At 39.1% G+C, this 26,631-nt stretch overlaps 1 protein-coding gene across 3 annotated transcripts in view; it reads left to right on the forward strand.

Moving 5' to 3' along the window:
• Positions 1-26,631, forward strand: part of TSPAN9 (tetraspanin 9) — a 169,312-nt gene that overhangs the window by 69,478 nt on the left and 73,203 nt on the right. For 2 of the 3 annotated variants that reach the window (XM_041460596.1, XM_041460597.1), the window contains one exon: positions 8,348-8,427. In XM_041460596.1, coding sequence (XP_041316530.1) covers positions 8,348-8,427 — 80 coding nt within the window. Of the gene's footprint in view, positions 1-7,473; positions 8,428-26,631 lie in introns of those variants that run through there. The other variant, XM_041460595.1, reaches the window with a different exon arrangement.

The raw sequence follows: 26,631 nt of genomic DNA on the forward strand, positions 1-26,631 counted from the left end.
TAATGGAGTGTGGTACAAACAATCCAAGAGTTGATTTGGATTGTCAGCATCTTTACAAGGAGTCTCCCTCTTGAGGGTGGTCTTCCTGGTGACTTTACAAGGAATCAGTATTAGACTAATGTCACTGTAGTGAAAAAAACTCCCTTTCTTCCTACAGGTAAGATACAAATTTAAACTACAAGGGTTTTCCTGTTAAGCTCTGAAAAGTTCAACATTTTCAGAACCAAATTTTGAATCTGAAATAGAAAAGCAGAATGGGGATGATGGAAAAATGTCTATTGAATCTGAGTAACTTCACTTTCATAAAGATAAGGTGTTGATAGAAGCAGAATTGATTAAATTTATTTTGAATCTGACCATTAACTCTTGCCCTTTAAAAAGGAGATCTTTTCATCAGATTGTGAAAGATTATGGTAGAAACATAGCTCAATTAGAAAGAAGCCCTAAGATGGTTAACTGAAATTATCGGGAGTCAGAGAATTCTCAATACATGACATGCTGAAAAGTGCTTAGTTTAATGAAGGACAATAACATAGGATGTTATGGAGAATTACAAACTAATGAATTATGGGATGAGGTTGAATATCCAGACAGGATAGAGCTGGAAAGCTTAATTATGATAGTGAATAAGAGGAAGTTGCTGGGTTTTTTTAACATGATGCATATCTGTGGAACTCACTGCCCTAAAATATTGAGGTTAAGTTCTCGTCAGAACTAAGGATTAACTGTTGATGGAGATGAAAAAATGTATTCATTGTTATGGAAGATGAGACAAACACCCTGTAATTAAAAGGGATACAGATTCTTAAGCTAAAAGTCATAAACAGACTGTTCCAAAGCATCTGTTAAGCTCTGCTCCCTGGTAGGATAGGCCTATCTGCTTGGGCACATGCTGTTCTTTTTGCCCTCATATTTCCTATTTTCTCTCACCTGCTAGAGAGAGAATTGGTAAGGTAGTTTTGGGACTTCAGGAAAAAAGCCTAGTTTGGTTTTTTGTTGTTTTTTTTTTCCCCAGAGCCAGCTGTTGATGTCTGTTTTTCTGTTTGGATATTAGACCATATGTGGTATGGGTTGACTTGCTCTACATATGTACACTGCCAAGCCCAAGAAGACTCTGATTTCCAGGATTCTTAGAAACAAACAATAAATAGACTCCCTGGATTTTAGCTCGTAAAGGTGAAACTAACAATGGTGAATTGTATTCTAGCATAATATTTACAGTGCTTCTTTCAGATCTAACATATTTCATGATGTTTGTGAAGTGAAAACCAAACCCCAAAAGATCCCTGTGTAGTGTGTGAATGTTTTGATTTAAAAGCTTAAATGTTGGTATAAGGATTTCCATTTTCTCTTCTGTTTTTCTGCCGCTTTGGAAATTCAGACAACCTTTTTGCTCAATCTGAGGGCCCCCGAGGGACAACTGGGACAACACACTGAAGGTGTGACATAATCAAAATTTCTTAGCTTTTGGACCTCATATTGCATTTTAATCTGCATGCCCCACATCTCCTGTGCATTAGCATATCACCTCATCATCTGTAATTGACCACAGTGGGTTAAGGTTCCTGACATGATTTACAGCTAATTTCTCTATACAGTTTGGAGACAGAATCTCATTCTCTCCCTGGTGTGAAAGCCTAAATGAGAAGTCTCCACCACATGTACATTATTACCAGTAAATGATTTTTAGTGGAAATCCCAGGGACCAAATGACACCGAATATGTGGCACAGTGGAAGGTTTTACAACAGGATCTTGTTTTCTTGGTCATCCAGTCAGTGAGGACCCTATTAGAAGGATAAACTTGTCTCATTGGGTTATATTAATATAAACTAGTAAGTATTAATTTAGGCCATTCAAAGAGATTTTACCTTTTTTTACCTCTTTACCCTGGGGAGGCAAGGAGTGTTACTCATCAGAGGCAGCCACGAGCTGCTGTGCTCTTGTTTTTGTCATAGAAACATAGATTAATTCATTTCCTTTCCAGTAACAATGTCAAGAAGTATAATTTCTCTTGGTGAATTCAGGACTAATGGAGGTGGGTGTTGGATTGAGGTGCCTAGACACTCAGTTCTTGTATCTGTAAGAAAAGAATCTTTATCCACAGATCTCAAACTCAGTCCCTCCTCAGCAGTGTTCCTTCACACAGTTCCTGCATCCTGGAGTCCTGTCTCACTCCTGTCTCTCTGCAAGGCCTTCTTTTTCTTCAGCCATGCCAATACTAGGTGGAGTTCCAAAACACGGAGTTCAGCCTCCGAAAATCCATCTGAGCATCCTGATTTTCCTTCCAGCTTATGCTGTATGCATATCTGCCTATCCCAGATCCTTTTACCTGGCCTCTGGAGCTGACTTTCTTCTGCAGGAGGAATTGAGGATCAGGTGATGCCTTTTGGATGCTTTTGGTTGTGCTAGAATGTGAAGAGAGAAGGGCATGAGGTTGTTGCCTCTCACAAAACATTGGGATTGTTCGCTGGTCAGGTCACAGGCACCAGCTGTGAGTAAGCCTGTTTCTTAATGAATGCAATCTCTCCCTCCATCAGCTGTCTGTCCACTAAGTACCAAAGGAAATGGTGGTTTTCTGACCATGAGAGAAAACTCTGGCTGCTCCTCATGCTGCTAGGGAAACTAAGAGTGCATTCCACTCTTCTCTGAACACTTGGTAGTGATTTGTATCAAACAAGCTGTTTATATAGGCTCTAAATAATGTGTGAAGTTATGATCAGTGATTGGAAACTCCAAAGCTGAAGTTACAGTAGTTCTGTCTGTTTCTAATGGAATACTTTTCTTAGTGGAAAATGAAAATGTGTCAAAGGTTAAATATGGCTTGGGCTATTTGGTTCTAAAAAACACAGGCAGATTTTAAAACTTGTCTACCACACAAAGTTCTCCTTGAAATCTACCTTGTTTTTGTCCAATCCCATGATCAACAGAATACTTTGGACTTACAACATCCAAGCTGGAGCTTGGCAGGCCCCAGGATGTGCATTACAACCATCAGAGCATCCAGATTTTTGGTTATAAATTCTGCAGCATGGGAAGACCTCAGAACTCCAGGAATGTTTACTTGCTGGGGTCTATAAACTTTTTTGGCATGGAACCAAGAGCATGGAAGACCTGAGAACCCCATGGTTTTGTCTCCCATGTGATCCTAATTTCACTTCTATTCTTTTGGACATCATTTTCCCTTTAAGCTTATTCCGTGATCAGTGTTGGTTTGGTGTTTATTTTAATCTGAACTTTCAGATGTATGCAGCTTTATATCAGTTGTAAGCTATTATTTTCAACTTTTGTTCCTTATCTCCTTCTCATGGACTTCCAGGATTCAGGGCAGTGACTGGAAAGATGTAGTCACTGAGTTTATACTCAGCAATCTCTGTTCTTTGCCTATCTAATATACCCTGAGGAAGACTTGTAAAATTGAGTTCCTGGTCAATATAATTTGAAATAAAAGACTGAATTTAAGAACCATATCCTTTCAACACTTGGTAGCATATGCATTTGTACATCTCTCTGCAGGGCTCACTATTGTTCTGAAGTCATGTGGTGGTGTTACTAAAACTCGTGATTTGAAAAATAATTAATTTGAGAATGGTGCAGTGGTTAGTGAGCTAGCTGAGGATGTGTGAGGCACAGATGTGGTTTGCTTCTCTGCCAGCAGTTTCCTATTCATTCTTAGCAAACATCTTGGTCCTCGAGTTCTCCATATTTAAAATAGTGACAGTAGCATTATCCTACCTAATAGAAATTGCAAGATAAAATATATAATAAGGTGTAAAATGGCTTGTGTATCATGGTGACTGGAATTTTTATTTTTCCTTTTTTTAAAAACCCCTAGAGTTTCATATTTCATTTTCAGGAATCATGGGAGATATAACAAAAGCCTAAGATATTTTTGCTCAGCCTTCAGTATTTTTTCCTGTTCTTTCCTGTTGTAATCCCTCTCCCTCTCACTGGGTCAGCAATCTCACTGAAGGGGAATGTCAAGTAGAATTGATTGGAAATTTCTAAAAGGGGAAAAAAAAAAAGTTGATTTTTTTTTTCTATATAGCTGATGTACCTTTTATATCTGTATTATTTATTTTAAAATCTGTGTTTATAAATATGTTTATAAATTGGTCAGCTTTTGCTGCTTTGCAGCATGATTCCTCAAACCAGTTGTGCAAAAACAGCTGAGGAGGGCAGAAACAGAGGGGTTCAGGAGCACTGTAGCTGGGTGTAATTGGCACTGAAGTTCTGTTGAGATTAAACTACAGGATGAGAAAAAAGATTAAATAATTTGTGAAATTCACTAAGAAATGAAGATGATGGGATGTGTGCTTTGGGGACTGTGGTGGACTGTTCCCAGGAGGGAATGAAATGAATCAGTTTCAGGAGGAGAGCCAGCCCGTGCTTTTTGACCATATTAATAATACTCTTCCTTTCCATTTTTGGCTATACCCATTAATTGAATCATGACATCGATTTTCATACCTGCTATCTGAAAGTGGCCTAAATGTTTACCCTTAATATTTGGAAGAGCCATTTAAATGCAAAGTATTGATGTTTATTGCCTTGTCCCAAGCATATACACGTGGGACTGAAATTATTTTCTTGATGTGAAGGCATCACTCAGCAACAAAATTCTGTGATTCAGTAATCAAACATTAATGAAGTACAGAGTGAGCTTTTGAATGTTTTTCATGCCCTGATTACTAAACAGAGGTAAGATCTGTAGTGAAGCAAGATGTGTTTGTCCTCACGCTGAGTTTGCGCTGTTGCGTGGGACCCTGAAAGGTGCTGTTGCCACGCAGCAACACCTTCTGCTGGAGTCTCAGTCAGAGGCAGAGTTGAGTGCAATGGCTGGTCAAAACACAGCTGGATGGACTGCTTACAGCTTTGTCACCATTTATTTTTTCAGCAAGTAAGCAGCCCTGTGTGGTTTATTAACTGAGTACCTGAGCACTGAGTTGGAGTTGCAGCAGCAGGAAGTGGCTTCTAATCTGTAAAGATACTCCATGGCTGTAAATTCAAGTGGCTGAAGGTTACTGAGGCTTGTAAAGTCTCCCTGGTGGCCACAGCATAACCATAGGAGAGTCATATGTTTTCTTGCTACGCATCAGGAGGAGAGGCTGATCTGGAGCCGTGTTTTCCCCACTGCTCATTGCTCAGGTCTGGATTTTTAAGCCGTCTGTTGACTTTACGTGTGTCTTTGGTTGGGACTATTCTGAAGTACAAACTGTGCTGTAGACCAGTCATGGAGATCTCTTAATGGAAGGTACATTAGAGGTAATGGTTTAGCAAACCAGTATTTTGCAGTATTTGGAGGTAAAAATAGAAAACTGGAAAACTTCATTAAGTTCTAATAATGAAGACTTGAAAAAAAAAAAAGGTTGGAGGTATAGTTGGTTTGCTTTTTTTTTCCCTAATCACCAGTAGAAAGTTTCCACTATTTACAAACTATTAGAGTATTTGTGAAAATTTTTTGCTTATTATAGGATATTCTTTTAATTTTTTTAACCTTGAGGAGGGTGGATTAATTATTTTTGTCATGTGCTTACAATGGGAAGGCAAATATTTATATTGTGTTAATTTTCACAAGTGCACAGCAATTTTTTTTTTTCTGTAGCTAGTCTAAGTCAGTGTAAATTTTATGGCAAACCAAAGGGTGCAAAAACTAAAAAGCTAAAAATGCTTTAAAGTACTTGTTCTCACAATTTTTTGGCTGAGAGCTCAGTTTTGTATGACAAGTGAAAACCGCTGAAAATATCTAGCTGCAGCATTGGTTTGCAGTGGTACAACTTTACACTTCCAGTAAGTGATTTTCAAACAGAAGAGTTTTTTCAGTCTTCCAAATCCATACTCAGACATTTGCCTTGTGTTCCAATGTGAGTTATCCTGCAGGCTCCAGTGTTTGAGGCAGGTACCTGGCTGTGACCTGCAAGTTGCTTCCGTGTTTTGCTGAGAAGGTTGCTTCTTGATAACTGCTTATGGTGAAGTTTATATGTGTGCTGTAGACATGTATAGAGATGCCCATTCTGCTTCGGTCAATGCTAATTTATCTTTTTTTACTTGGGTATTTTGTGTGTAGCTTTTTCTGCTGTCACACACAGTGCTGAGCAGTCGTGCTGCAGTCTTTCTGACGGACACATCTGATGCAGGGAGCTTTGAAATTACTTTTGAAAAGCAACGTGAACAAACATTGTTGATATGGGCTTAGACCTACCTGTTAAAATCTTATTTTAGAGCAGAAAAGGTGAGAGAGATATTATGCATTCAAATACTGGGAATTTAATGTACTTTATTGGTAGAGGGATCTTTCAGCAGGAAAAGGCTGTCAAGAAAGGCACAGCACTGCTTTAGGGTGTTGGTTCTGATGTTGTTACATAAAAGTTACAGAATCCTTAGAGGCTTTTGGCCGTAGATATGTAAGATTGAATAAATGTTATATTGTCCTTTTTCAAAGATACTAGAGATAACCATGAACAGTGCATTTTAATGAGCACGTGGAGGGGTCAGTTGAAAATTGCATAGAATTTTGCTTTTCCTGGTAGCTGTATTTCCTTCACAGTGGCTTCCTAGTGTGGTTTCTTTCTTTACAGAAAGAAAAGAATAACCTGCATTTTAAATCTGCTATAGCACTTTGCACCATTGGTGTGCTGCTTTTGTGCTTATGACAAAATGATAAATTTGGAAGTATGGGGAGTAGTGACCTGAAGTGCTTCTCTTCCTCCCCTCCAGGCACTTGCATGCATATGTGCAGGCACACGTGCACAGTCGTGCTCTCCCTGTTTCAGAGTCCTGGCAGGCATGTTGCACTCCTCTGAGGAAAAGAAATGTGGCATTTGGGTCAGTGTTTCTAGTTCACAGACGACCTGTGATGTAAGATGGCTTATTGCTGTACACAACAGGAATCTCTGATGTACTTGTTAAATAGCATGTAAAGAGCTGCAGGCTCAGATCCCCTTACGTTTCAGGAGTTTTAGGAATTGAATGATGACCTCGTGAGAGGCATCGGCTCTGTCTGGTTAATTATATCGCAGGTGATGGTGTCGCCTTATGTGCACATACAGCTGAGATGTGTGCCTAAGCAGTGTATGCTGGGTGCTAGCCTATTCTCATTGCTTGTCCCGTGGGATTTGTTTAAGCCAGAAAAAAATGTAAGTGACTGTTAATGAGCAGAGAGAGGTTAGCACCTGTCTGTCGAATCCATACTTTTTCTGTATTTTATTGCATCAAAGGAATATCACTGCCTAACGGTTCTAGCGCATAAACAGCTAAACAGTACTTGACATTTAAAGAGATTTTCTGTTGTGCACTTGTATAGTCAAGAGTAATTCTAATCCTATTAAAGATATTATGTCATGGAGGCGTGTCCTGGAGGAGAAGGCTTCTGCTAACTGGCCCGATGGAAAGCAGAGGGGAGGGGCGAGCAGGAGGGCGGATTTATTACTCGATAGTTAGGTCAGGGATTTCTGTGGGAAATGCCCAGTGGTTGCAGTTGCTGATGATTTCACGGCAACAGCAGTGAAACACAGAGTGCGCTCCGGTAGCGGGTTACTGAATGAGACACTGCAAATGGGTGGAAAGAAAAAAGACAGCGTGTGAGAGAGAGTCAGAGAGACACAGAGAGGGAAGCTGAGAGCAAGGAAAGTGCTCCGGCTCGAGGAGAGTCTCCCAGGTGTACTGCAGAAGCTTTTTGGAAATGGATGCAAGGACCATCTGCTGCCTATAGATTAGAGGACTGTAGACTAGGAGTGCAGAGAAAGAGCTTATGGCTCTTTTTAATAAAAATCAAAGTTCTGCATAACTGATTCATCAAGATAAATCATGAGTGTGCTCTTGCATGGGATATTAATGTATAAATCCATGCTTCAGACAGACAGAGTTCAGCCTACATTGCTATAAAGAATAAACCCAGCAACAATGCAGTGAATAAATTCTGCAGTGATTATCTGATTTATGTACGAAGAAAAAGAGAAGCAAAACACAGACAGCTCTTAGCGCACTGTGGCATTTGCAAGGCACTGCATTTAATGCTGAGAGATGCTATACATTAAATCTGACAACTGTGAAAAGAGAGATCATGGAGAAGTCAAGTAGTGAGGATTCTTCAATTCACCGGAGTCCATCTTTGGATAGCAAAGACTCAGATTTTGCTAAACCTTCTACCTCAGGGAGGCAATTTGGTCGAGGTTTTACTGCAGGAGCTTTCTATGGTACAACTGGATCACGCACACAGAGCCACACTGGGGTCGGAACCGGGACCGGCGCTGGGACTGGAACTGGCGTAAAAAGTGAAAAATACAGTGCACCCAAAGGCAGCAAATACGTGGTCTTTTACCTGGATCTATCCTTTGTTTTCCTTTTAGAATTTAAGAAGTGCAACATGGCAAGAGGCTGCCTGTGTTGTTTGAAATACATGATGTTCCTTTTCAATTTAATATTTTGGGTGAGTACTGCCTTTTCAGTTGCCTTCATCTGTTAGTGTATCCTGTACTGCTGCATTATGTGTATAGTGCATCTTTGAAGCAGTACTGTAAGTTCTCTCCTCCCCTCCCTCTCTCTCATACCTGCTTGGAATATTTTCAGTGTTAAACTTGTGTCTATTGGGAAATGCACATGCTTTCTATATCTTTATTGCTATCTGGTTACTGTAGTTTGGCTTCTAATTGCTCAGACTTGCTATTCTAATGTGCTTTGAACTGGGTTATCTAAGAAAGGGCAGAATTGTTGCCCTTTAAGGAAGACCAGAATTATTGTAGCATTAAAATCCTGCAGTGGCTGGATTGTTGCATTCTGTTACAATACTTGTTTTGCAAAAAGCCGAAGGTTAATGTTTAAAGTATATTTTCATTGTCACCATAAATCTCATTTGCTTTGTGTGAACTTCATTTGACAAAGTGCTTTTTCATTTGAAGGAAGTTCTGTCCCATTTGTCCAATTAAAAGCAGTAAATCATGTATGTTCTAACCTCTTAAGGTCTTGGCATAAATGTAAAATGCTTGGAATGGTGAATGAATCTGGATTCAGTTACAGCTGCAATTGTACACATTGGTGTGTGAAGTTGGAGACTTGCACTTGCTTCTCAGGGATCAAAATTGATTTTCCTCCATCAGCCAAGAGGCTGAGGACTTGCAACAATGAATGTTTCAGCCAGCAAGTTAAAAGCGTAATGGCTACTTTGAGCAAAGTATGATCAGGTAGAAGGGAGGGAGAAAAAGTGAAGTCTTCTGCCAGCTAAGCATCCTTCAGTACAGTATTTTTAAGGAAATCACGGGCTAATTGAAATACTGAGTATTCATGCATATAACCCAATATGAAAGGGTTTGCTTAGTTTGAAAGCAAAGGTCACTTCTTTCCCAGTGGTTACAAAGCTTGGGCACGTGAACAAAGCCATTCATGGTTGTGATCCAGAAATATACAGTAAACTTCATAAATAAATGAAAACACCATCCTGGGAATTATTTTGGAAAAAGGGGCATTAGCAGTCTAATAACTGCCTCTGGTGTACAGATATCGTTGTTCAAATTAGAAGCCTTACTAGCAGGTTGTCTGTTTATCTTGACCCACTTACTGAAATAACCTCTAAGAGCAAGAGTTACTGGGAGATTTGGTACAGTGTTGAACCACTCATGCAACAGTGAGCTTTTATCAGTAATAGACTGAAATGCTGCAATTACTGAACTTGTGGGCATCTTACTGAAATAGATAGAACTGATCACTGAAGAACATCTGATCAAAGTTCACTTATGATTTTAATTTTTTTTTCTTTTTCTGTACACATGCCCTCCTGGAAAGATGCCAAATGTATTTTTTGGAGTAAATAATTTTAAACACACCATATTTATATCAAACTGGCTATTTGACTCAATGCTGCATTACTTTAACACCTTGAACTATTTTTTTCATATATGTATGTTGTGACTAGTTTTAGAAAAGCTTTTATCTGGTCTCATTACTCATGTCCTCTGTGATCTGTTATGTAGGTGTCTCTTACTCCTCACCTCCTTAGATGCAACATATTTCTTTGATTTTTTTCTTCTTCCCAAGCAGCAATTTTCTTGACTCTGCATCAGACCTTCAGAGTCCTTTTTTTCCATTCCTTGAACTCACAAGAACATTTCAGACTTCATCTGTGTGCTCATCTCTGTCTGCTCAGCTCCCACTGGACTTTTATACAAACACACTGCTGCTTAGGTTAAAACTAGCCTACCATCTGGAACAGTTCTCTAGTGTCCTGTGCTTCTTCAGTTCTTACCCTTACCTCTTAATCCCCTTCACACTCTCCTTACCTTGTCTGTTGTTGTGAAGCTTATGTCACTTTTGTTTCTGTTACTAAACTTTATCATCACATCTCTAGCCAATATTCTAAAAATGCCCTTTTTTTGATGTGAACTGTGTTATTCAGAATGAAAATAATGCTCTAGCCTGGTGAATCTGAGAGATTATTGAAAAATGCTAAATGCAAGATGTCAGGTACTTTTCAAAGTAGTTTACAACAGACGTGATTCTTCAGCCTGGATTAAATCGCTCAGAAGTCTCCCCTTCTTAACTGTAGGTGTCTTACACTCAAATTTTGCAAGCCAGAATGATGTTCCCATACATTCTTCTAGTTTTGCTGCATTCTTTTTTTTTTTTTTTTTTTTTGACTGTGCTATTTTATTGTTTGATGAACAAATTCATCAATGTTCAAATGAACAACATCATCCTTTGATTCATGGGAATGCAACTAGAATGAGGCACAATACACTATATGTGTTCTGTAGTTTGCCACATCTGGCTTTATACTTGGAACCTTCACTAGTTCCACCATGACTGTACAAGAGATTGTGAATGTTTGGCTCTGTATGTGCTCCTTGCTGATGCTGTGCACCTGCAGCGTCTCTCACTCCTGCCCTGAACTCTCCTGCTAGCCCAGCACTGGACTCCCCACACAGCTCTGCCAGTGCCCTTTGTTCCTGCCCTGCCCTGGAGCACTCCCTGCTGTTTCAGTCCTATTTTTCTTCTTAACCTGCTTTTTCCATTCCCAGGTTTGCCTGTTCTCACTGCTTCCTTCTGAATTTCTGTTAAGAAACCCAAGTCCAAAAATGTGAAGCTGTGGCCTGCTCTTGAGCAGTGACTATCATCTTTTGCAATGCAAGGTGATTTATTTTTAAAAAGGGAAGCTTCACTTTTAAATATGAAATTTCCTGAACTGCAATTTAAAGCAGAATGAGGCTCCTGGTCTTTAGAGATTAGGAGACCACTTCCACACTGTTACCATATGAAATGGTGCTTGTGAGATGCTTCCTCTGAAAAGGAACGCTGGAGGTGCCCTTTGGCATGCCAGCACGCTGGGTATGATTGTTTGGGTTGATTCTTCGCGTTGGCCCAGAGGAGGATGTTCTTCTGTAGGAAAAGAGGAATCTTTTTCCATCATTTCTTCTGGAGGCAGAGAAATGGGGCCTAATCTGTGTCTCATGGGCCAATGAGCTCTACTCCTCTTTCAGCCTTGCAGCTAACTCATACAGATTTGACAACTAATTATATGTGAATATTATATATCACACACATTATTTTTACATACAATGTATTTTATTTATTTCAACGTGTATCCAGAGATATTTATGCACAATTGTATATTTCAAGTGATGGAGAAGTGCAGTAGTCAGTGGATTCTCTCTGCACTTTGTACATGCTGTTGCTGTGATAACTGCTACAACTGAGTTGTAGCAAAAATTCAGTGTCTGTGAATTCAATTCATGGCAAGAAAATACAGCTTTTGAAAACTACTAGCATGTGTATCAGTTGACCTGGAAGGATCACCTACGAGTTGTACAAAGCAAATTTGTCTAAGTGGGGCCTAGCAGTAAGTTGGAACAGAAGGTGTTTCTCCACTGAATTACTGAGAGCTTCAGGTATTTCTCTGTGTCCCTCTGATTCTTAACAGTTGTTCATGGCCATCTGGCATTGCTTTCTTTCAGAGATTAGGAAAGTCTGAGCTGAGGGTTAAGGAAGCTTATAGTATTTAATTGTGTGGCTAGGATGATGATTTACACTGAATTCATCCTAAGTGCATAATATGTTTTGCAAAGAGACTGGATGGACAGCTACAAATGTTAATTGATTTAGTTTGCCTTCAAGAATATTTATGTGCAAACATGAGAAGATTGCAAAGTAGCCGATATTGCTCTGCAGAAGAAATAAAGTATTGATTTTTGTTTCTACAGATAGCAGCTAAATTGTCAAGGAAGGTAATCACTAAATATAAACATTAGGGCATATGTCTTTCTATGGGAGATTTCACTTCATTGTTATTAGAGTAAAGGATTACAATAATTATTTCACAAAATATATCAGAAAATATTACTCGTTATAGAAGAAGAAGGTCTATGAAACATGATTTAAAAAAAAAAATTGCTCATGAAATGAGCCTTTCATGTGGTCTTAAAATGGAAATTTTGAAATGACTGGCATAAGATACCAAAAAGTCACTAGGGAACTTTGCTAACAGTCAATGGTCATGGTTACATTTTGTCTTGTTCTATTAATTTAACTTAGGTTAATGAGTCTGCATACAGTGAAGCATTCATAGTAGACATCTTGATCGTTTTTACTATTGCTTAATTTTAATATAATATGCATTTTACTAGGAGCTGTATGGCAGGATTATTAAGTCTGATCTTATGTGTTTCAAGAAGAGCTAAGGAAAAGCTAAGCATAGTCAAGAAAATCCTTAATGGGGTTTATTTGTTAAAAATTTTTAATTTTAAACAATAAAAAATCTGATAAGAATAATACCTGTGTATTAATGTTACAATTAAAAACAGAAGTTATAAGCAGAAGTTACAATTTATCTAATTTAAGTGGAGTGAAATATACAAATTTAGTTTTTTAATATTTACTTTCAAAGTAAATTTTCTACTAGCATTTTCCTTTTACTGAAACATACGTTTAGAAGAGAAAAACATGGTCTGGAAACCTGCTGGTCCAGCAGGAGCAGCAAAAAGTCAAATACAGCAAATTTTTCCCTAATGCCCTGTAATTACAATAATGGATAAATACTGCTTCTGGATAATATTTTTCTGCATTAATTATTTGTGCAATTTAATCTTAGAGCAGGAGTAATTAATATTTTTTTTCTGTAGATTCAAACCAATAGTGTGCATTTATCAATGAGCATAAAGACAGCAGTACAGAAGCCATGCAGGCTACTTTTACTCAAGTCTCAGGTCATACTAAAAGAGAGGGAGCATGTCCATTTTCTGGGTCTGGCTGCTGTCAAAGCTCTTGATACTGTAAAGCAGCTAACAACTTTAGAATGGTTTGCATAAGGTAACCCATACTTATTTATGCCAAAATTGAATAAATAATATAGTGCACTGTTTAGTTTGAAGTGCAGAGCTTTAATGCCTAACTGAACCTGTTGAACAGACAGTTAAATCATGTGAAGAGACTTTGCCCCTACAAATAACTGAAAATTAATCTCTGAGGTTTAAAAGGGGTGGACAGTTTGTCCCTTAAATCAGAACAAAATTGCTAACGACAAACAGCTTTGGAAAGGACACACATTAAATTTCTCTCTTTTTGTTGCCCTCCCGCTGGCTGCATTATCTGATAGTCTCCGTTTGCTCACACAGGGGATAATGACAAAGAGAGACAGTGAGTGACCCTGGGATGCTTGTCTCTTGAGATAATAGTGATATTTACTTCTGTTGTATTTTCACACTAATGACATAAGCATGGTGATGGTTGTGGTACAATCCTGTGAAAATAAGACTATCCAAAAGCAAGCAAGCAACCAAAACCAAACAGAAAAATCCCAAACAAACAACCCCTCCCCCCAACCAAAAAAAAAAGAAAACAAACAACCCACATCAAAAACCCAAGAGAAACCAGCAAGACAGTGAATTCTGGGAAAGCTAATGTTTTCAGTAGCATTAGCTGGAGGATTCTTTTTTTTTCTGATAGGGATTTGAGAAGCTGTGAAAAGGTCCCAGCTATTAGTTTTAGTTTCCTATCCAAATGGTATAGCACTGTTGGTGTCCCTATGGAAACATGCACCTCAGTGGGGGAGAACTATTACAAAAACATTTTAGCATGACAATGTTTTGGCTGGGAGGAGAAGGAAAGGTAATATTGAGTTCAAACAGTGTGGTGTCCTAATGAATGTGAGGTGAATGAAGTCCATTTGTAACTAGCGTGATGACATTACAGAATAATATTAAAATGTTATTGGAGACCTGAGACTAGTTTTAATTTAAAATATTGAGGTTTGCTTGAGAGCTGAGTTAACACTGATTAATCCGGGTGGTGAGGGCCTCAAACCTCGTTTTAGGGTCTAAGCTGTTTCAACTTGATAGGCAAGACATGGGATACAGCATTTTTTGCTGTGTTCCTCTCACTAACTACTCTTTGCTAACACTGTATTTTATTTAGGTTGTTTTGGTTTTATTTTTTTAGATGCGGGGGATTTTAAAATTATTTTGGTTTTCCTTCAGTGTGGAAGTGTTTTAATTCTAGCTGTTGGTAGGTGTGAGAGCCATTTGTGTCTGTTTTTTTGGATAAACAACGAGTTGATTCATCACTCAGGCAGACTTGTACACAACTGTTGTAATGTGGTCTGTTGGACAATTTGTTCATTTGTACATGAGGTTTCTGGTCATTGGAGGGGAGAAGTGCAGTAAGAATTTCAAGCTGGAAAACAAATTCCTCCCCTCCAGTTCTCCCTGCGCCCTTGTACTCCCAGAGTTAAATCTTCCTTTAAAACGTATGACTCAGGTTCTGTTCCTCGTATCCTTTGAGGATGTGAGGATGACATTAAACAAATTTCTTCAGCCTTCTATGTCTCAACTCCCCTAACTTTAAAAACAGGAATGTAACGAATTTCCATAAAGCGATGACTTATTGTCAGTTTTGAATAAGGATAATAACTGTAACGTTTCCTACTTAATTCTGCATTCCTAGACTCATTTAAGTAAGCCACTTGGTTGGGCCTTGGTTAGCAGGGTCCCTTTTTGTCTGCTCCTGCTACCCCCCAGGTAAGTAGGTCTGCAAGAGGCCCATCTAAAGGGTATAATCTTTCTCATGTGAGTAGAGGATGAGCTTGTAACTCCATTATCTGGCTGTCCAAGGAGGCATCTAATTTGTTTATTTAAACACTGCTGACACAGAGCAAGACCTGGGTAGAAAAGATGGGAGAATGCATTCTAGTTTCTGGAAAGTAAAGTGTGGTTTGTTAGGATTCTGCTGTACACATGGTTGGGATGTTCCTAATGGGTAGCCAAGTAACCACAGGTATTATGGAATACTATAGGTCCTCTGTGTTTGTAATTGTAAAGTTACTCAGCCTTTCAGCAACTTATGAAAACTGTGTACAGAGGGAAGAATTCTGCTATTTATGTTGGGTTTTGCTTTGAATATCTTGCAGAAATAAATAAACCACACTTCCCAAACAAAGAAAGGGACCTCGTATGGCTGAAGGTGTGTTATTAGATAGTGAATGTTTGCTGAACCTGTTGGAGACTTCTCACATGAAACTTAATAGTTTTAATACCACTTTATAGAAATTACTGCGGACACTGAACTGAAAGCCATTTCAGAACTTTCTGACACAAATTAGCTTTAAATCAACTCAGATTTCCATCTAGCTCGGTCCCTTGCTGCTTAGGAGCAACTTAAATTGCTTAATTTATTCAGCATAGATAATTGAACTTCCAGTTGTTTGGAAATTTGACTGGAATGATTGTTCTTTCCTGCTGCCTTTAATGAGCTGGGCCAAAGTTCACATGGCTATCCAAACCTTTTTCATTTAACTACTGCATCCACTGTAGCAAGGATTGTGAACGTTCAAGGGACTTGCTGCCAGTTTGAATTTTAGAAGTCATCTACAGCTCATCTTCAATACTGTCTCTCAAAACTTGGCACCCTGGCCAGTAGCTTTGTCACTGCTCAGGTAATGCAGCCAGGGCTAGGCTCTCCACAGGGTTACAGAACATCCAGTCACTGTTTATTGTTATCCTTAATCAAGTCACAGAAAAGTCCCTACAGTCATCGTGAGCACAGGAAGACTAGTTTGCCATTTCTTTTATTTCTTTCTTTGCTTCCTTGTGTTTGTTATGTTTTTGTTGTTAAATGTAGGAGATGAGAATTAACTTTTCAGAATCAAAAGAATTAGTCATGTTTAAAAATATTGCTTGTTTTAATAGGGAACGAACCCTGTACCCATGGATTCTGTTGAATCTACTTGGTCCTCATTTCAAGCTCCTTTGGTTAATCCTATCTTCTGAGTGCTGAATGAAAACCCCTTATTACTGTTTCTAATCAATGCCACAGGGATAGTTTTGAAGATACATTAAACTAGTTTCTACACATCTTTCTTCCCATATGACATTGGCAAGTCATGAAGCATCAGAGACTGAATTTTTATCTTTTCTATTTCTTTTGTGGATTTCCCCATACTTCTGTTTTATGTGCATTCTGGTACAATTTGTACTGCTGTAGGTACAAATTATAGGTCTGCAGTAGAAAATGATCACATTATTGTTGATTCTTAAAAGTGTATGACATGTATTGAGAGTTGCTGCAAGGAGTAAAAACCAGCAGAAATTGGTATGCTAATCATCTGTTACAGAATTATTAATTTGTAACGCTATATTGAGTTGTGACTGATAAGTACTTTTTTTTTTTTTACTAAAATAAGCAGGGTTTAATGTTTTTAATTTTTTTTATGATGAAGAAGACTGAAGCAAGACAATAATAGGCTATGGATAAAGATAAGATTATGAACAGATGACTATAAGCTGTAGGTTTCATCAGCTTAATAAATTACCAGTCATTAAGAGAGATGCATTAGTTGCTTGTGTGCACATTTCTACCATGTTGTGGATGTGCTGCAAAGCATGTTAACTTAAACCATGCAGTTTACTCTGCAAATAATGTATGGAGTGGTTAACAGTGGAAGCAGTTAACTGGGAATAATTTCATCACATATAGTTGTGTCTCTATACCACAACATAAAATCACTGAGGCTAAAATGATGCAAAAATAAAACAGAGAGTAAAGAATTTGCATTTTACTTTTCAATCAAATTTCCTCAATTTGCTATCTTAGAGAATTGGAATTTACTAGGAGGGGTGCTTCTGAATTAGAGGTTTGTTCTTTTAAGCTTCTTTAACTGAGGTATTAAGCACACTGTTTTAAATGGGGCTGCTGAATACTTACATTTTGTTAGTAGCTGTGTCACTGCTGAGAAGCGTGGATTCTTCACATGACTCCTTTCTTCTTCTGTATTGTCTTGGAGAGTTTCCAACTGGTTATGTTCGTAAGCAGGTAAGAGAGGTGTCTACGAATAGATTGTAATTCAGAAATGCAAACATCTATTTTTGTCTCATTTCATAGTAGTTTTAAACTGAATTGACATTTAAGAATCTTATTATCCTTTACTTCTGTGCCCATCCCCCACTTTTTACCTTTCATCATCAAGCTATTGCTGTGTTCCAAAGTTTCCCTTTTTCTTTTGCAGTGTCCTCTGGATGCAGAGACACAGTTAAATTAGGAAAAAAAAAAAAATAAACTTTATGTTCTCAGTTGCTCTTTCCTTAGAGTTTCAATTGCCCCTTCTCCATTTTCACTGCTTTAAGGAATTGATATTACATCTGTTGCTGTAATCCCAGAGTGCCTTAGGACCACTTAATGTATTTATCCTCTTGACACCCTGTAAGTATGGGCCGTGCTTTTATCCTCCTGATACAGATGGAAAGCTGAGACATCAAAACAAAGAGAATGTCTGCATTAGAGCACTGAGTAGAGGGCTGAGAGCCTTTAGAGACCAGAACTAGCAAGTTGTCATGGTTTAACCCCAGCCAGCAACTCAGTACCACACAGCTGCTTGCTTGCTTATTTCCCCACCCCTCTAACCCCAGTGGGATGGGGAGGAGAATCACGAGAAAGGTAAGTGGGTTGAGGTAAAAGCAGTTTAATAATAGGGATAAAATATAATAACAACAATAACTACATAGTGATAATTGTAATTAAAAGGGAAAAAAACAAAGAGAGATATAAATTAAATCCCCAAACCCCCAGGTGATGTACAATACATTCACTGACTGATGCCCACCCCATCCCTGAGCAGAGATTGATGGCTCCTGGCTGACTCCCTGCAGTTTATGTACTGAGCATAGCATTCTATGGTATGGAACATCCCTTTGGCCAGTCCTGCCCACACTCCCTCCCAGCTTCTTCTGCACCTCCTAGCTGGCAGAGCATGACACCTTGAAGTGTCCTTGGCTCAAGGTAGGCAGAGCTCAGCAACCAGTGCGAGGCACTGGCACAGATTGCCTAGGGAAGTTGTGGATTCCGCATCCCTGGAGATGTTCAAGGCCAGGTTGGGGCTTTGAGCAGCCTGGTCTAGTGAAAGGTTCCTTGCCCATGGCAGTGTGTATGGAATTAGATGATCTTTAAGGTCCCTTCCAACCCAAGGCATTCTGTAATTCTGTGTTATCAATGTTAATCTTACTCCAAATCCAAAACACAGCACTGTACCAGCTACTAGGAAGAAAACTAACTCTATCCCAGCCAAAACCAGGACAGATGTCCATATGCAGCAGACTTCAGCATGGAGAGGCTTGTGTTGAGATCTGTATGGCAGTGCCCACGAACTCAGAAATCCTGCAGATCACTTCCCTCAAGCTTGGGTGTCTGCAGCAGTCCTCCTGCACTTTCATTGCCAGATTAGCTTGGGCAGAGACAGCTTAAATCTGTCTATATCCATAGATGTAGATGTGTCCTTCTAAGAGACTTGTACAAAGTTAAACTGAAATTGAATCTGGATCCCTGAAGCCCCTGCTAAGTGTCTTAAGCAACCGACCATCTGTTATGTGCCATTTTCCTTGTGAGAGACTTCAGAGCCAAGCCACCCCAGAACTCCACATGGTTGTGCAGCATTGTCTGCAGGCACAGAACGAACAGGTTTAGGACTGGTACAGCATCCTTTTATTTGGCTGTGTACTCCAGAGGTCTGGCATCATGCCGCTCACATCCAGAAGTACCTAGAGGAGTGGAAGTTTCTCATGATACAACATAAACCCTAAACCTCCCCACCACCTGCAAAGTGTCACGGAGTAAACCGGAGGTTTTATCTTGAGATTGTCACCCAATTGATGACTGTCAAGGTGAAGACTTGGCTATGGGATATCTCTCTTTATTGATTTCATTGTAATATTTTTTCATGACTCCAAACCAGCAAATAAAGTATATTCCATAACTAATGAACAAGTAACCCAACACTGGATTTAACACCTACAGAAGGTAAAGTTATTGCATGGCTGGCAGTAAGATTTCTTCCTTCTTTCCAGAGCCCCTCAAGCCATATGTTAGTCTTTTAGTGCCTGAGCAATGTTTTTGCTGACAGCTTTTTCAGCATGTGGAATGTAGAAAGGACTCTCAGGTGGGATCTCTCTTTGCACTCTTGGCATCTGGAAGGATGTTGGGATGTCTTTCAGTGCAACACTGGTTTTGTGTCTTACAGGATGCAGTCTAAAATGCAGATTGCTGGAGTTAGATTTGCTCCTGGTTTGATATTTTTGTATTTGTTTTGGCTTTTTTTAGGTGTTAGCTACTCTCTTAATAGAATATGCCTGTGGAGGTGGCTATGATGTATGATGTTGGTGTGATAGAGCTGTCTGTTACTTTGGCAGGTTGGAATCCCATTTTCTTTGGAAATTTGAGTTTGTCTTTCTGCTCTTACATAGAAGTGGAACCTGACACTGTTGCTGGATTTTGTTCTTGTTTTGTCCTTTAGTCTGTTTGTTCATTTACAGCTTAATTGAAATAAATAATTGTTGTGCTTCATGATTTAGTAGGTATTAGTGGCAAGGTTCACTTTATTAGTGGCAGGATTTCCGTGGTTCTGTTTTGAGTATTTAAATTCATGATCCAGATAAATTGTAGTGGTGTTACAATATAATGCTACTATGTTTGACTTATGGTATATTTATTTATCTCCCTTTCATGAAGCTCAAATGCAAAATTGGATATACTGGATCACACCAAAAGTTTGTGTACCTTGCCTTTCAAAGTATATGATAAAAAATGCTTAATAGAGACTAAAGGAATTGAATGAATTAATGGAACTCCTTACAGCCATTTATCCAAAATTCTCTGGCAGAAAGTCTACCTGTATAATTAAATATTCTGTGAAAGGGCATTTCCTTTAAAGCCTTGTGCTTGCTAATTTCAAAAGATGCTGACAGTTATTCTGAAAAACAGTGAACCATCCTCCATTGTCTTGTCATTACTATTTTCTAAAATTTTTATTTTGTTACTGTAATGGAAAGAAAAATCAGAAAAAAATCAAATTTAAAATGAGTTTACGGCAAAAGTAGTGTTTAGCAATGCATATAGCATAACATATGTTTAGATCATGGAGTCATAGGAAAACCTCTAGGTTGGTAAGAACCTCTAGAGAACATCTGGTCCATCCTTCTGTTGAAGGGAAATCCTTAGTTTGTGTTACCCAGGGCCCTGTCAAGCTCAGCACTGAGTATTTATAGCAAGAGAAATGCCACCATTTCTCTTGGTAATCTATTCCAATGTTTGTTTTCAATTAGTTCAGTTTGTTTTCAGTTTTTCTTATAGCTGTGCCAACATTTTCTGTGAAGCAACCTGCATTCATTATTTGTCTTGGTAGAACAATGCAGGATGGTGTTCAGTTTCTAGAGCTGGGATGACCAAGCCTGGATAGCCCAAATGTGGTCTGACAAGTGCTGCCTAGAGTGGAATAATCCCATCTCTTGATCTGCAGGATGCAATCTTGCCAGTGCTGCCTGAGGCTGTATTTTAATGCTTGCACTAATATTCCTGTAGTTCTGTGGCGAAGCTTTTAACATCAAGTTTAGAGCAGTGGCATGCGCAGAGCTCCGTATAGAGTTCTGTTGAGATGGAGAAGCTCTGTTGTGAGGACAGATTTTCTTCCTCACTTCTGAGCATTTGCACTCACACTACATTGCTGCAATTAGACACTCATCTTTCTATTGTTTTTCCCTCCGGACTGCCTTCCCTGGCAGCCTCCCCTGAAGTACACTTCAGCTAAACCACTTCTTCAAGCTATTCAGCAATTTTTGTAGCCCATCCTGCAGCTCTGTCCCTGTAGGTCATGCTCAGTTTTAAACTCCATCTAGCTTGAAGGTGCAGTTGGCACAAGTGCTGACAAGAACAGAAACATTGATCTTATCACTCCATCCAAGTGACCAGAGTGTGTGATTGTGTTCTCTGTACAGTGTATTGATTTTATGCGTTGCTATATGTGTTACACGGCTTCACAGTATTATCAGAACTGCTGACTGCTTTTTTTTCATTCCATGTTTCTGGTCTGTTTAGGGCTCCTGCAGCCCAGCTACTGTTTGTATTCTGTTATGCTCATTCTCATTAACAGAGTGTATATCTCAGAATAATGAGATTTTAGGAGTTCATGATCTTTACCAGCAGGGTTGGGAGTGGGACAGGTTAATGGTTGTGGGGTTTTGTTTTGTTTGGGTTTCTTTAAAAAATGAAAAAACTATTTTTATGGTGTATTCTCATGAGTGACTTTTTTCAAATGATACTTTATATTTTAGACTTACATTGATGGAGTCTGGGCAACAGCTAAACATTGAAAGCAATATGCTTGTATGAAAAATAGTCTGTAAAAATAGTGTTGTTCTTTTAAAAACGTTTTATTGTAGTGCAGACTGCATGACAGCTCTGAGTGTTTCCCAACAGTGTATCTGTTCTGACATGTGTCCTACTTTTAGACCTTTTCCAAGTTCATGAATGCATTTTCTTCAGAGGGCTGTATTAAAGCCCAGCAGTATTTCTTTCAGGATACTTCATCTTGCTTGTCCTTCCAGAACTAGCTGGGATCAAGCATATTTCCACACAGTTCTGGAACGTCCGAGAATGCAGGTTTCTCACTTAAAAGCTTCTGCAGCTGTGTGTGAGCAGTAATAAATGGTTGACACAAGCCTCTGGGGACAGCTTTAAATGGGTGAACTGTTCCCTGTTCCAGCCGTCTCGGAGATTTTTTTCCCCACTGGTTGGATGCTGTGCTATGAGCCTGACCCAATCCTTAGTGACAGCTTGTCGGGCTGATTAATGCAGACTCCAGAGAATAGCTCTTTGCTCTCTGATTGATTCATTTTACCAATAGAACTCACATTCCTGTAGTGTGAATAATAAACAAGTGATTTAATGAGTACTCCCCAACCTATTCCACTGACATATCCTGATTGAAGCAGCACATGCGTTTGGAAAGCTGAAATACTCTCTGTGTGTTACATACTGAAGATCCACTGAATTATGTACTTCTCCCATAAATCCAAATTAGAAAGTTAAGGATTAATTTTCTTCTGTGCTGTGCCATTAGACACATTATCAGAAGTGTCACTGATGTTTAAATTGTTACTTCCTTCTAATTTTTCTGGTTCTTAACCAGTGTTTTTTTTTTTTTTTTTTTTGCTCTGTGCTTGCTACCATGAAATGTGTTTCTCATGAAACTACTGTTTCTTTGCAGCATACCCCCACTTTTTTTAATCTCAGAAGGTGATATGCAAGAAGTAGGATAAAATTTGTTCTTCCTCAAGGCTGTACTTATTCCCTGCAGCCCTCATGGTGGTGTCCCATCTCATTCTATGGTTCTGTGTACAACTCTTTGTAGGAATTGGCTCTCCCAGTTCCTCTATCTTGGGAAACTCTTGGGAGCACAAAGAAACAGATAGCATTACAGCACTTCAGGAGGGCAGGGGAGTGGAGCCAGAGCAGTGGAAAGAAGGAAGAATTTCTTGTTTGAGTCTGGATGGTTTCTGTTTCCTTATTATTCAGGAACTCTTACTACTGCAATTAGGAGATCCTGACTCTGGATCTACAAAGAGTTCTCCAACAAACATATTCAAGAGAGATGTGCATAAAATGAATGTGAAAGGGGGGGAAACAACAATACTGTAATTTGCTCATTTGTGGGAATATAGACGTAGAAGTATTTTTGTCTTCTAAAGCTTTGCTGTGTACTTCGTAAAGAAGTATGAGGGAGAAATGGGAGGATGAAAGCATCTTTAATCTCTTCCCCTGTGTCCCCACAGTTCTCTTTCCTCCTTTCTTTCTTTTGCTAGGATCCATGGCACACAATTTGTTTCTGCCTGACGTTCAGCTGTACACCTTACTGATCTGTTCTCCATGCCCAGCCTTGCTGGTACTAATGTCATACCTGCTCTTTTGTGGTTCAGAATTTGAGTAACTGAGTGGGGAAGCAAAGATCCTGATGAGGTTATGATCAGGTTTCTGAGGAATAACAGCTGCTGGCTTACTTGCTTTCTATACCAGCTTCCACCAGAGAAAGCTGAGAGGGTTCATTTGCACTTGTGTGAGGCACCACTTTTATAAATCTGATAGCACTGTGCCTGCATGCACACAGTTTTCTGACATGACTTCACATTTTTGAGTGGATGATTGAGAGGTGTTTTTCTGTTTTCTGTTGAAAGAAGCTTGGCACCTTCTAAAGAAACTCTTTCCTGTCCTCGACTTACTGCTAAAAGGTTCTAGGAGCTGTAATTACAGTACTGCTTTAATGACAGTCTCTGGCCTAATTTTTTGCTTCATAGCAGCTTGGGGGAGAGAGGGAGGCTTCTTCCTTTATTGTTTCTGCCCTGTAGTGTCTCCTGCTTCTGTCTGTTCTTCTGAGACCGCAGCCTGATGTGACATTCATTTCAGCAGTGGTTCTTTTTGCTGCAGCATCAGCGCAGATTTATGTCTGGCCATTGACGCAATATATTTTATGGGTAGTCAGCTCAAGGTTTTCTGTGTTATAGAATGTGTTGTGGGCAGGTTTAGCAAAGAAAATGTTCAAACCCAATAGCATGAAAAGGAAAAACAGGCTTATTGAATTATGTCTGCCTAGGATTATATAGAGTGTATAGATTTAAGATCTGTCTTAGGGCTGAAATGAGCACTGCCATGCTGAAACAAAAGGCAGTGTAAAGATTCAGGAGCATATGCTTGAAAGGAAAAACCTTGGGAGCATAAGAGTTTGCCACAGAGACATGAAAGTGTCATCAGTGTGCTGGATGAACCCTAAATTATTTTCTCTCTGAAGGATTATTAATGTAGAAGTGGTTAAAAAACCCTGATAGAGGGCATGACATTACATGGGATTGAGTTTAAGGTTGTTCTAATGATAAGTCACAGCTCAGCTCCTTGAGATGGAGCAGAGACAGCCTTCTGCCTGGCACTCCAGGAAGGAGGAGGAAGAAGAGGTTACAGGTACTTTTGGTTCTCCAGGGTGAAACAGTGGGCACTGGAGAAAGACTGAGTACTCTCGGTCATGAACTGGAATTGGTTTTGAGTTCTTGACGATAGTCAAGCCCATTAAAAATGCCTTTTTAATAGACTGTTGTTTTCATTTTGTAACACTTTTGCAAGCTCTTGGAAAATCAAGCCTTGATCTACAATCCTATCTGAAATAAATTTTTAGAAAATTATACCTGAGCCATCAGTTGCAAAAAACCAACAACAAAAGCGGCAACCAAAAAACCTAACAATTTCAAGTGAAGTTGTAAACTTGAACATTATAATCAAAAGTAGGATTTTTGAAAGGTGTCATCACTGACTGGGCTTTGCTGCTGATGAAGGCAGCTCTCTGAGAGAAGAATGTTGGTGGCCAGTTTTCAAACTCTAAAGTGCTTGGTACTCTGTTCAGTGACTGGCCAGATGCTGCTGCCTGAGGATTTGTTAACTTGCTCTCAACAGCTTCTGACAGAATTCTTTGTGTCAGGAAAACTCCATTGTCTTTCTAGCTCCATGGACAGGAGTCATCTTGCTTAATTATCTATCTATCTATCTGTCTATCTATCTGTCTATCTGTCTATCTATCTATCTATCTATCCCAATAAATGTGTGCTGTGGAGGATGCTGTACCTGAGAGATTCCCCAAAAGGTGATAGATTACAGCTAAGCGTGTTCTGAGGGAGGTGCTGCAGATCAGACAGGTAAATGTGATTACAAGAGCTTCTACATTGCTACTTTGTAGATGGCTTAAACAAAGTGTGATGGATCTCAGCTTGAATTTTCAGTTTAGCACTGCTGTGCCCAAGTAAGGATGATGATGTTTCCATTTGCAGACTCATAGGGCACATGCATTTTTTTAGCATTTTTTACTGTTTTAGGTTTTTCTTCTTTCTGTTGTTTCTTGTTTCTTTGAATAGAGTTGTCTGTCATGCAGTAGGACCCTTAATTTAAAGTGTCCTTTGCATTGAACAAAAACTGTTACCTTGATGTAGTTGCTGTTAAGTCACATGACTCCAGGTTATCTCATTTAAGGTATTAATTAAGAAGAGAGTTTTAAAAGTCGTTTTCAAGGCCTAGTCAAATATGGCAATGGAGATAGAAAAAACATTTCAGCTGACAAATGACATGAGCTTTTAGTTAACAGTTCTTATTCAAAAGTACTGAATTGGGAAGACCTGCTTAAATGAACCCATTCTTCTACCTTCAGAATAGTGTGGTTTTGTAAAAAAGATTCCTGCTCATTTTGGACTGATACGCCCATGTGATCCCATGGCAGAAGCATAAAGAGCTCTGTTTATTCATGACTTTGTGGGGACTTTCCACAGTGAGTGCAAGCCAACAGCACAGGAACACTGCTATAGCTACCACTGAACTGGAGCCTTGAGGCAATTTCTTTACAGAGCTTTCTTTTGATATATTTGCTCACAAAAAGATGTCTGGTGAAGCTGCCTTCCAAATAGGTTTGGTGTACACTGGCAGAGCATGAAAGTGTCTTATCTCTGCTGCAGATGAAAAACCTTGTAGTTTTTTGTTTTCTTAAGAAAAAAATGGGGGCAAAAGTGAGAAGAGCCCAAGCACCTGGCAGATACCGTGTTTACGTTCTGGCTATGTGCTGTTCACTTTTTACTGCTGCCTTTCATAAGCATAACTCAATAAATAAATCAAATCAAGACTCACGAGTGTTGCTGGCAGAATGGGAGCTTCAGACAAAATGTATTAAAGAAGCCCTCCTGTTGAGTCACGAGGTGCAGAAAGCATCCTCCTGCTTTCTAAATTCCTTCTCAAAGAGGAGTCTTAGTGCAGCTGGAATCAATCTTGGCCCCAGACTCTGCCAGCAGTTTATCTCTAAAGGATTATATAGGTGTAATTGAACCTTTATAGAACTTTGTCCTGTAGGATTAAGGATGTAAACCCTAATCTCTCTCTCTATCTGTCTGTCTGGATTTAAAATAAATAATTTCTTTAAATTTATTGTCATAATTATAATGATCAGACTAAAAGATCTTAATCGGGATAGGTAGCTATAACTACTATATAATAATAGTCTACTATTTTTGGAGCAATATTAAAGCAACTATATTAAAACTAGCAAAACCAATTATTAAGTAGAGATTGATGTTACTCACCTGTGCTGATGACTGTGGGGAAATCTCTTTTGCTCAGCCTTGAGGAGTAACCTTGAGAAGCATCCCCACTCAAGGGAGGAATTTCCACACACACACTTGGAGAAGGAGCATGTTAGAACACTTTACAGTTAAAAAGTGGGAATGGATTTCTATAGTATAAAGTGATTGACTCTCTGTGCTATGTCTCCAGGCCAGCTGTGCCAGTTCAGCATCTTTATTTAAGTTGTAAGTAG

Source organism: Pyrgilauda ruficollis, unplaced genomic scaffold (assembly GCF_017590135.1).
Source record: "Pyrgilauda ruficollis isolate IOZ18807 unplaced genomic scaffold, ASM1759013v1 scaffold146, whole genome shotgun sequence".
In the NCBI taxonomy this organism is placed as follows: Eukaryota; Metazoa; Chordata; class Aves; order Passeriformes; family Passeridae; genus Pyrgilauda; species Pyrgilauda ruficollis.